Source organism: Eschrichtius robustus, chromosome 11, assembly GCF_028021215.1.
Source record: "Eschrichtius robustus isolate mEscRob2 chromosome 11, mEscRob2.pri, whole genome shotgun sequence".
Taxonomy (NCBI): Eukaryota; Metazoa; Chordata; class Mammalia; order Artiodactyla; family Eschrichtiidae; genus Eschrichtius; species Eschrichtius robustus.
Window position 1 is genome coordinate 42,570,462 of NC_090834.1, and position 11,177 is coordinate 42,581,638.

The following is an 11,177-nucleotide window of genomic DNA, read 5'->3' on the forward strand; positions in this document are numbered from 1 at the left end:
ACGCCAAGACACATATTAACCAAACTATCAAAAATTAAATACAAAGAAAAAATATTAAAAGCAGCAAGGGAAAAACAACAAATAACATACAAAGCAATCTCCATAAGGTTAACAGCTGATCTTTCAGCAGAAACTCTGCAAGCCAGAAGGGAGTGGCAGCACATGTTTAAAGTGATGAAAGAGAAAAACCTACAACCAAGATTATTCTACCCAGCAAGGATCTCATTCAGATTTGATGGAGAAATTAAAACATTTACAGACAAGCAAAAGCTAAGATAATTCAGCACCACCAAACCAGGTTTACAACAAATGCTAAAGGAACTTCTCTAGGCCGGAAACACAAGAGAAGGAAAAGACCTACAATAATAAACCCAAAACAATTAAGAAAATGGTAATAGGAACATACATATCGATAATTACCTTAAATGTAAATGGATTAAATGCTCCAACCAAAAGACATAGACTGGCTGAATGGATACAAAAACAAGACCTGTATATATGCTGTCTATAAGAGACCCACTTCAGACCTAGGGACACATACAGACTGAAAGTGAGGCGATGGAAAAAAATATTCCATGCAAATGGAAATGAAAAGAAAGCTGGAGTAGCAATTCTCATATCAGACAAAAATAGACTTTAAAACAAAGACTATTAGAAGAGACAAGGACACTACATAATGATCAAGGGATCAATCCAAAAGAAGATAGAACAATTGTAAATATTTATGCACCCAACATAGGAGCACCTCAATACATAAGGCAAATACTAACAGCCATAACAGGGGAAATTTGAAGCATTTTAATTCTGAAATTGCTTTCTCACATTTTCTCTCTTCTCCTCCTATTTCAGTGGAAAAAGTAGCCCACTTCCTTCCCAAGGTCAATCTTTGTGTTTATACCCTAGTTTACCCACCGCCCTTGAACTTATCTCCCCAGTTCTTCTGTCCTCTTTAAGTTTACCTCCACTAGCACTTTTTATTTATCTTACAAATATGCTCCCCAGCCCTCTCTGAGTCTCTTGTATGTTTCCTTCCTAACAATTGTCTCATTTGTAGTCATTTTAATTTGTATTGTTTACTCATATTTTTACTGTATCCCTCATTACTATTTAAGTTCCCTAAGGACTGGAATTATGTTTGCCCGGTTCATTATTGTATCTATGGAAATAAATGAAGAGCAACCAGATAAGAACAAGCAAAACCTTTTTATTAAGAGCTTGCAGGGGAGTCAGCTACCATCACTTGAATTTTGGCAGAGCCTAAAAGGCAGGCAGAACACTGGAAGAAATAGAAGGCTTCAGGTATGCCCTGATTGGAGGCTGTTAGCATGGGGATGCTGTAGGCATGCTAACTAGAAATGAGGCATTGATGTGATTGGTTAGAGAAGACTCTTTGGCTTTCTCCAGTTGGTCTTAAGTTGGAAATAGGGGCCAAAAACAGAGATGCTATCACTGCTTAATCAAGTCTGGCCATTTAGGGCTGATTGTTAGAAGGGTTTTTATTTGGCTTCCTAGACTGGTTGTTGTAGAAAGTAGTTTGACTTCTTGAACTGATTATCGCAGATAGTAGGTTGGCTTCCCTCACTGGTTGTTACAGGTTATGGGGCATAATCTTAGTTTTATATATAGTCTAGTCATTGTTTATTTGTATATTCAGTCCTTCAGTCCCCAGGACCAGCAGTGTCTAGCACAGAGTAATAACTCAATAGTTATTTATGAATTAATTAATATATGATGGCAACTCAGAATATGACATTGCCCCTCTGAGATGCAGTTCTTTGCATTTCTCTCCTACCCCTAGCTTCTGCTTTCTGTCCCTTCACTAGCTTCTATTTGCAAGCAGCTCTTTGCAGGAAACTGCCCTCAGTAGGAAACCCCTTCTCTTGTCACTTTAGCAAAGCTACGTTGTAACTAACTTTTACATAAGGCACCCCCATGCTCTACTCATCTCTGGCCCAAGCACACCTTTCAAATATTTTGATCACACAATACTTTGCCTAAACTCTTGGTTCTTTCCGCAGATCAAAGAAGTAGAAATTAATAAGTAATTAACAGATGACCAGATCTATTCCCTAACTTCCCCTTTAGTAATCTCGTGAACAAACTGTGTGAACAAGATAGCATCTAAAGAAAGATCACAAGACGTTGACAAGCTTGCATGCAGTGGGAGATGATGATGAGTCTGATTCCCTATCTCAATGATTAACTGAGATTACGTCCCTTTTCCCTTTAAAAACTTCCATGGCTGAGCAGAATCTTCAGAGTTGGTTTTGGGTGTATGGGTCTGCCTTCTCCCCAGATTGCCAGCTTTCTGATGAAAAGCAACCTTCCTTTCTACCAGCACTTGCCTCTCTCTCGGGTACTGATTTTCAAGCAGTGAGCAGCTGGACCTGAGTTTGGTAACAATGTCACCTGTCATCTTCCAACTTGCAGGTAAGCCAGAGACTCTCCACAAGTGTTCTGTTTTCCTCTCTACGTTTTTGTTAGAACTCATCTACTTCCACAACTCCAAGTAACACTTCCAGAAAAGTGATTCCAAATTACTCATCTCCAGCCCTGACCCCTCTCGTGCACCCCAAGCCAATTATTTGAGGGACAGCTCCATGCTGACATCCCACCAGCATCTCCAAGACTATCAGCAGTCCCTTCTCCCTGGGAAGGCCTCTCTCTTCCTCCAGATTTTTCTATGTAGTTCATTTGTGGCAAAAGCAATACTGAAAGTGATTTCTGATTTTGGGAGAAGGTAAATCTGAGGATGGACTTGAGCAGAACAGAAGGAAGGATGGAAAATGAAAAATGGGTGATTGGTTTTGTTGGCAGGAACACTGCCTCCTTGGGATGCGAGACTGGATACTCAAGCTGTCTCAAGGGCTGGAGCTGGGAAATATGATCCAATTTGAAAGACACCAGCCTGGGACACCAGAAAAGTCTCCAAATCTTGGTCCCCCAATAGCAAAAGCAATGGGACATTGGCGAGTACCCAAGGAAGCAGTAACTTTTGTGGAGTAGGTCAGTGGAGATTGGATGGGAAAGGACTGGTCAGGGACATGGTGGCAGAGGGATGGGAAGGGTGGTCACCCTTTTCAGGCAGCAGAGGAGTGGTCTGGGAACAAGATCTTAGGGCATGAATGTCAGGCTGCAGGGACTTCTGCACTCGGGGAAGGGGTCTTACTGAGGAGAGCTACTCAGAAAGGAATCTTAAAGCAAGGGATGTATACAAAAGAGGGCCATTTTGTTTTGATTTTCACCGGCTACCTAGGACTCCCCAGAATTCTCTGAGGAAGGACTTGAATAGAGTTTGATGTTCCCGTAGTGGAAAAGTGACTGGGTTGAATCCAGTAGAAGGAATGCCCTCTGCCATCTCCCCTCCCACCCAAGACCTAGCACAGCCTAGGCTAGGGAAAGGACCTCTTACAAACGGGAGTGTCACAGTCAAATTATCCAAGACGGTTGGTTCCTTTGAGATAGTTCTCTCCCACATTTCATCTTATACCTGCTTTGTGGCACTATATACACAAGTATGGCCCAAATTTCTGTAGGTGCTATCTTCCTAACAGTTCCTGAACTTATACCTTTCTGGTCCACTGTCTCTCCTGTAGCCTGACATAATACCTCCTAGAGCAAAACTCACAATTAGGTTCCTATCACCTGCATTTCTTATTTCATTCCCCACCTGCAAATTCATCCTACACATTGTCCTCAGCCTCCTTGTCTTCAGTTTGGCCCCCTTTTTAATCTACTTATTACACAACAATGAGATCTTTAAAAAATCTGCAGCTGCTGGTTATCGAAGGTGGAATGACTAACTGGGATCTCGCTAAAATGATTATTTCTTTTTTTAAAAAATACATCTTTATTGGAGTATAATTGCTTTAGAATTGTGTTAGTTTCTGCTGTACAACAAAGTGAATCAGCTATGCATACATATATCCCCTGACTGTTTATTTCTAAGTGTTCCCTTACTAAGAGAGTGTGAAGGAAACCATCACTGAACAAGAGATTTCAACAAATATTTAGAAGATGAAAAGCACAGGAAAACACACCAAGGGGACCAGGGGTTGCCAGAGGAGGAGGAAGCAGCTGCAGCAGAAGGAGCTGACCTGTGGGGCAGAACCTCGGAGAGGCTCTGAGTTGGCAGGTGTGGGAGCAGAGAGAGAAATACTACATGCTCCCTCCTGTGACCTCTGCCCAAATCTAGAGCTCAGGCAACCTAACTTTAACCCCTGAGGTTGGGGGATCCTGGAAGACGTTCTCTAGGTTAAATTCTGGATAGTGCTGCAGTTTTACATATGATGAAATATCTGATGCTGGCACCCCGGAGAGAACCATCCTTATTCCTGTATTTGAGGGGGTCTGCACTCCAATATAGCTCCTGCTGACTCAGTCTTGAAACTGCAAATGAACAATGGCCAGATGTATATAAAAATAGAATTCTAATCCATCATCTGCAGTAATCAGCCCAGAAAGCCAGCCTACTATCTATAAGTCAGAGTGATAGCAAGTTAAACAACTATCTTTACAAACAGCCCAGGAAGCCAAACAATAATCCCTCTAACAATCAAAGGTCCACATAGCCAGGACTTGATTAATAGCTAACAGCTTCTTTGATTTTTCTCTCTCCTTTCAACTGAGGACCAATCAGAGAAAGCCAAATATGCACCTCTAACCAATCACCAGAGGACCTGCTTTGTTAGCCTACCTCCAGCTTCCCCATGCCAACAGCCTCTAATCAGGGCACACCTGAAACCTTCTCTCTTTTCCACTCTAAAACTTTCTCCTTTGAGTCTCTGCCAAAATGCAAGTAATGGTGGCTGACTCCTTCGCTATAGCAAGCTCTGAATAAAGAGGCTTTGCTCGTTCTCACTTGGTGGGTTTTCATTATTTCCACACTCTGAAGCAAAGTCTTCCAGTCAACAAACCCTTCCCATGTACCCAGAACTCCCTATCAGCTTTGTTAGTCAGGGGAAAGGAGACCCACATATACAACCATGGAGGACACCTATACCGCTTGCATAGAAAAATCAACCCAGTGCCTCATTCTTAAGTATGGACACACAGCCAAGGTCACCAAACACAGAGAAAACCAGCAGCACATAGGAGATCAAGATAAACAGATTGACCTTGGAGAAAACAGGTCATTCAGAGACTAGAAACAAGCTTTAAAAAAATTCTAATTAGGGCTTCCCTGGTGACGCAGTGGTTAAGAATCCTCCTGCCAATGCAGGGGACACGGGTTCGAGCCCTGGTCCGGGAAGATCCCACATGCCACAGAGCAACTAAGCCCGTGCACAACTACTGAGCCTGTGTGCCACAACTACTGAAACCCCTGCCCCTAAAGCCTGCGTGCAGCAACAAAGACCCAACACAGCCAAAAATAAATAAATAAAATAAATTTATAAAAAAAAATTCTAACTAGATCTTCAGTGAGATATGAGAAGATATTACCGCCATAAAACCAGAAAACAGCAGGCTTTGAAGAACAAGGGAGTTAAAAAAAAAAAAAAAGTTTCCTGGAAATTAAAAATGGATTTCCAAAATTAAAAAGATTGGAAGATTAAGTTGAAAAACTAACAGAACAGAGAGCAAAAAAATAGTCTGAACGTGTGGCAGAAAGATAAGACACCTTTTGTAACTTTCTCATAGCTAGATCCAGCAGTGGCTAGACGTGGGCGCCTCTGGGCAGGGGCCCTGGGGCCTAGGGGCCGGCCGCGGCTCTGTGGCTCAGTGTGTGCTAGAGATCATTTGACCTATGTGTTTTAACCAAGCGCATGGATACTCTGATTAAAACAAACAATCTAGCTGCAAATCTGACGGTTCCACTCCACTGCTTGAAACCCAACACTCCTCACAACCACATATGGGGAGAGAGATCAGTCTCCTTCCTGACCACGACCTGTCAGGAACCAGCCTCCCTCCCTCCATTCCCCACGTCCGCCCCAGCCCCACTCAACGACCTGCCAGGATGTTCAGGGTAAGCCTTACGAGCTGGGACTCTGGGGTCACACTTACCTGGTTTCAAACCCACATGCTTCTGTCCTAATTTGAAAAATGGGGGTGCAAGAGTACCTCTCAAGGCTTTTGTGAGGATCAAATGAACTAATGCATGTGAGTAGCTTAGCAGAGCCCCGGGCACAGAGTAATCAATAAATAATAACAGTTATTAGAGCTCCCAGAACTAGTCTTCCTTTGTGCGTCTCAACTTTAACCCTACTTTGACTAATTTTTATATTTATACCTAAAAACACTAAAAAGCAAAAAACAAAAACCAAACCTCATTAAACTCTCAGCTTTATTACCAAAGACACACTCTCAGACACTTCATTCAGTCCTCAACTCTCAAGATATGTTACCTATACATATTTTTGAAGCCACGATTGATTGATTGATTGAAGAAAAATGAAAGATACTGCTTCCCACAGTTCATGCCTTGGGGACCCGGCTGGGTTTTATCTCACAATTTCCTCCCTGTTCTCAGTGAAGTGACCCTTCTTCACCCAGGCTCAAGCCTCACCGTTTTTGTGAGGCCTTCCTAGGACCCCACCCAGGCCCAGGCGTTCCTGCAGACTGAAGTGCTTTGTCACCGCTGCTGCTGTCTGCTTCCTTCTCCAGACTCTGAGCACCTCACTTGCAGGGCTCTCTTCATGAGTTTTAGACCTCGAGCGTCCTGCCTGTAACAGGCTTGTGCTTTACGCAGTGAACGAGCACGTTAAAGGTAAGTGCGGGAGGGACGGGGGTGGCGTTGGTTGGCTTTTCTAACTCAACTGCAGACATATTAGAAGCCTCTCTTTGACAGAGAAAAGTTTGTGGGAAGGCACCATCTATGCTGGGAAGCTGCTGGGCTTCAGGCTCCAGACGGTTCTGAGTGGGTGCGTCGGCTGTCGGTCCACTTACAGACGGGATGTGAAGGCTGTCTTGATGTCCCTTCTCAGGTTCAGTTCTGACTCTTCTCCCTCAGTCTTTAGGACATGGCACTGCCCAAGAAGCACAGTCTGTATCCCAAAACACAATGGCACTGCCTTTTTCCTTTTCTTTTCGTAAGTTAAAATCATCTGGCCCAACTTTCTCATTCCTCCAGCAGAGGGAAACCATGACAGTCTTAAATGAAGGTCAAAGGACTTGCCAAAAGTCATACAGAAAGTGGTAAAGACATTAGAACTTAGGTTTCCAACATTTCAGACCAGCATGTTGCGATTCTGGAGTTAAAAAGAAGAGGGAAAGCCGAAAGCACTTGAGACAGCTGCTTCAATCTTGGTACCCAAAACAAAGCCGATGGTCTGGGTGGCACCACGGTTGTCCCGGCTTTGGGTCTTTTTTATGGTGTGTTGCTTATTGAAGAAAAGGGAGTGTTGAAAGCACTCCCACCAGAGAGCTGTTGTGAGGATGTAACGAGAGGGCCTGGCATGTGTTAAGAAGTTTATCATCATTAGGAAAGTAACAACCAACTAGGAGATTTCAGTGCAGAGGGCAAACCGGCTCCTGCTTCTTGCAGCCCGATCCCTGACTATAGAGCTAGGACCGAGTGGGTCAGGCAGAAGGAAAGGTCGACTGCTGTTTTGTTGGAGACACCATCGTGGGAGGGGAGGCCAGGGCAGTCATCCTCAGCTCTACTGGGTAGGGGGTGGGCGTGCACTGGATGAGAAGGGCCTGGAGTCCCACCTCAGAGTCCCCCATCCTTAAGACAGGAGGGGATGGTCACCTGTGGCTTCCCAGCCCCCAGCTGCCTTCCAGGCCAGGAAGGTGAAGCAGAGCAGAACCAAACGTGGGAGGCTCAGGCACCAGCCCCCAGCCTGTGCTGCTCATTTCAGGAAGGTCCTAAGGAAGGAGGCTGCCATGGCCGGGCCTGGCCCACAGCTGGGGGAACGCAGGAGTGTGTGGAAGGAGGAGGGACTCTCAGGAAAGGAGCAGCAGGAACAGAGAGAAAGCCAGGAGCGTGTCAGAGAGCTCCCAGGACGGGGCAGGGCTGGCGAAGAGGCGGGCCACGGCCACATTGGGGTTGCCCCCGGCAGGCTTGAACCACTTCTGCAGACACCGCCCGCTGGTTCTATGCTCCGGGCTTGCCTTGAAGGAGTTGCTCCAGATCTTCTCACATAGGTCAGCCGGGGTGGGGAAGTAATGCAGGAAAGGGTGACAGAGGGCTCTGGCAGGGCAGCGGGGCTTCCCTGAGGGGAGATCCAGGCACGGACAACTTACCCGCTCCTGTCCTCACATCCCCATCATTTGCCCCCGGGGGAGCGAAGGGCTTGCACCTGCCCTCGGGTGGGGGGCCTCCCGGGCCCTGCCTAGCATCACTCACCCCGACTCCAGGTCCAGCCGCCGTGCCAGTTGGATTTGCAGGTGTAGGATGTGCGGCAGTCGGCCCACCACTGCTCGCAGTCTTCCCGGCACAGGGGCGCGTCCAGAATCCGCTCCGCCTGCCCACTCGGGTCCAGCTGGGTGCGGGCATAGCAAGAGGCAAGAATTATAATAGCACCAATCTGAGGACTATCAATAGCTACAATGGAACTTGGGTCAGGTACCATCAGAACATATTCTCTTATGAAGTCACTAAATATTATTTTACAAATGAGAATACTGAGGCTGAGTTAAATAGTTTGTACACAGCTCTGTTCCTACAAACAGAAGATGTGACTCAAATAGTCCCTCCATCCTGCTGTTCTCCTGTGACCATTCTCCATGCATGCCGTTCTCTAGGGCCAGAGGTGACTTCCTCTCCATCTTTGTCCCCCACAGCGGCCTCTGACTCTGCTCTTGTCCATAGGGGGACAGCATCTCCTGTTCCTGCTAGCAGCCTGGAGCTCAGGCTCTTATGAACAGGGCATTGATGGACGTGTCTCCTGCCCACCCACCGCAGCCCACTTCTTCCCACCCGCTGGATCCAAGGCCCCAGGTTGGGAGAGCACTCGTAGAAGCAGATGGCCTGGAGGAAGTGCTTCTGACAGTCTGGCATCATCAACCCGCAGTGAACCAAGCTGAAGTTGTAGAGCAGGGACACATCCAGGTGGGCTTCCCAGCTCGTGTTGGCCGTGCAGCAGGCACTGTCCTTCCAGGGGATGCACTGAAGGTGGATGAAGAAGCAAAAGGCGTGGGGAGGAGGGGCAGAGGGTTGATGAGTGTCTGGGCCAGAAAGGTAAAAATGTCCCCTAGAAGAGGACCCAGCAAGTGGGATGCCTTTAGGCCAGCGACCCCTGGATAGAAGGAATGCCGATAAATTGTCAATATTTACACCCAGAGGGCGCCTGCACACTGGCCTCCCCGCAACAGACTGTGAGTCCCCTAGGAACGGGGCTTTCAAGGTCTCAGATCCTGGGGGGGCGGTAGCAGGGTTGTCCCCAAGACCCAGGGGAATGTGGGGTTGCACTGGGGCAGGGCACGTGCAGCTGAGAAGGGCTCATAGGTACATGCCAGCCCTGCTCGTCCTCCCTGCTCCCTGTCAATTGCCTTTAGGGACTTGGGGAGGGGTCCCTTAAGTCTTATTTTTTTCCAGGGCCTGCTGGTGGGAGGGCAGAAGAGGGGGACCTTGCTTCATGGAATCTAGGCTGAATATCTATGAGTCTCCGGGATCATCATCTGCCCCTGCTCCGAGTGGCTGTGCAGCTCAGGGATGAAAACTGTAAATCATTTGGCAATTAGCACCCCCCTCCAGTGGCCTTTGCCGAAACCCAACCTAGGGAACCAAACGAGTCAAGATGGATAGGGGTTCAGAAGCCATCTTGGCCTTTGTGTCCCTTCCCCGATCTAAGAAGCCTCCACCCACCCTGTACCCCGTGCCAGTTCTGGCTTCCGTACCTCCTCGTAGAGCTTGGCCTCCGGGCTGGGCTCTGGCTTGTGGGGCTTGGCATTCATGCAGATGTTGAGCAGCTCGCGCCCAGCCCACGTGGGTGGGACTGCCCACAGCCCCAGCAGGAGCTGCCACCAACACCCCATGGCCTGCTGCAGAGAGGAGCTCCGCCTGTGATGGAGAGGACACCTCAATCCACGCCCTCCGTCATCCCTGGGAGCAGGCATGGGCTCCAAGCCTCCCTCAAGCGACCATGATACTCTGGCTGCTTCTAGAACCTTTATCTGAGGCAGCGTCATAAAATATCCAGTGAGGTCTGACACTCACCCCTAACAACCTACAGATGCAGAAACTGAGGCCAGGGAGGGGAAGAGATCAGCCCCAAGGTGAAGGAGGGTCAGGGGTAGAACGGTTCCAGCTTTCCCTGGGGGAACTTTCCCTGGCCCTTCTCCACTCAGAGGCAGACTTTCTAACTCAGTGACATAGGGGCTGGGAATTCAGAGCTTTGATCTTGAGTAACTGAACAAAGGCTCAGTAACCAGATTCTACATGGGGCCAAAGGCGCAGTGGGATTGGGTAGTGTGACAAACGCAATCCTTACCCCATAGAGTGCCAACCCTAACGCTAACTCTGGCCCCTCTGAAAGGTCCACACAAGGCCCACAGCTCCTCAAGCAACTGGTCTCCTCCCCAGTTCCCTCTGGCCAGAGTCCTTTCCCCTAGAGCAGTGGTCCGCCTCCACCAGCCTCAACCCATCTCAAACCCAGCCTAAGCACAAGGCTGAGGCAGCCAGGCGCCCAGTGGCCTTGCTGGCATCTCAGAGCCAGGGAGCATGGCCAGGCGTGAGCCACCTTGAGTCTTCCACATCCAAAGCTGGTCCCCGTTACTGGAATGAGGAGGCTGGCTTTTCCCTTGATGTTTGTTGTGCACTGTTTCCCACTCTGCCCTGGGTAGTTCTCGTAAAGGGAGAGAGTAGAAAGAGAAACAAACAAAAAGGGCAGAAGCACATCCTGCCCCAAGCACCCAATGATGCCCACAGCCTTCACCCACCCAGGATCCCAGGCCCGACGCCTCTCAGGAACCAGCTGTGGACCCATCACGATGAACCTGAAAACCTGTGGCTCAGCTCAAGTTGAGAGCCTCAAACATCGGAAGGGGAGACGCTAGTTCCACCTTCTGAGCCCATCTTTGAGCCTAAATCTAAAGCTTCTCTCTCTCTGCAGCTCCAGTTTCCAGCACGGCCGCGGCCACGGAGTATTTCAAGGTATCGGGTGTGTCAGGTGAATAGAGGAAAATGCTGCCTCTTCTAGCGTTTTCTTCATACTCACTTTCAAAGCAGGAGCGGCGCTCTCCCGCCTCCAGAGATTGTGAGGCTGAGAAGACGTCTGTGATCCTGCCTATTT

The 11,177-nt window shown here is 48.0% G+C and overlaps 1 protein-coding gene across 1 annotated transcript; it reads right to left on the reverse strand.

Annotated features, from left to right (window-relative positions):
- Window positions 1–7,887: 7,887 nt before the first annotated feature.
- IZUMO1R (IZUMO1 receptor, JUNO) lies at window positions 7,888–9,921 on the reverse strand. Its single transcript, XM_068555638.1, has 5 exons — window positions 9,784–9,921; window positions 8,840–9,052; window positions 8,702–8,704; window positions 8,291–8,426; window positions 7,888–8,156 (listed from the first exon to the last, which is right to left on the reverse strand). The coding sequence occupies exons 1-5, from the start codon at window positions 9,919–9,921 to the stop codon at window positions 7,888–7,890; spliced, it is 759 nt and encodes a 252-aa protein (XP_068411739.1).
- Window positions 9,922–11,177: the final 1,256 nt, after the last annotated feature.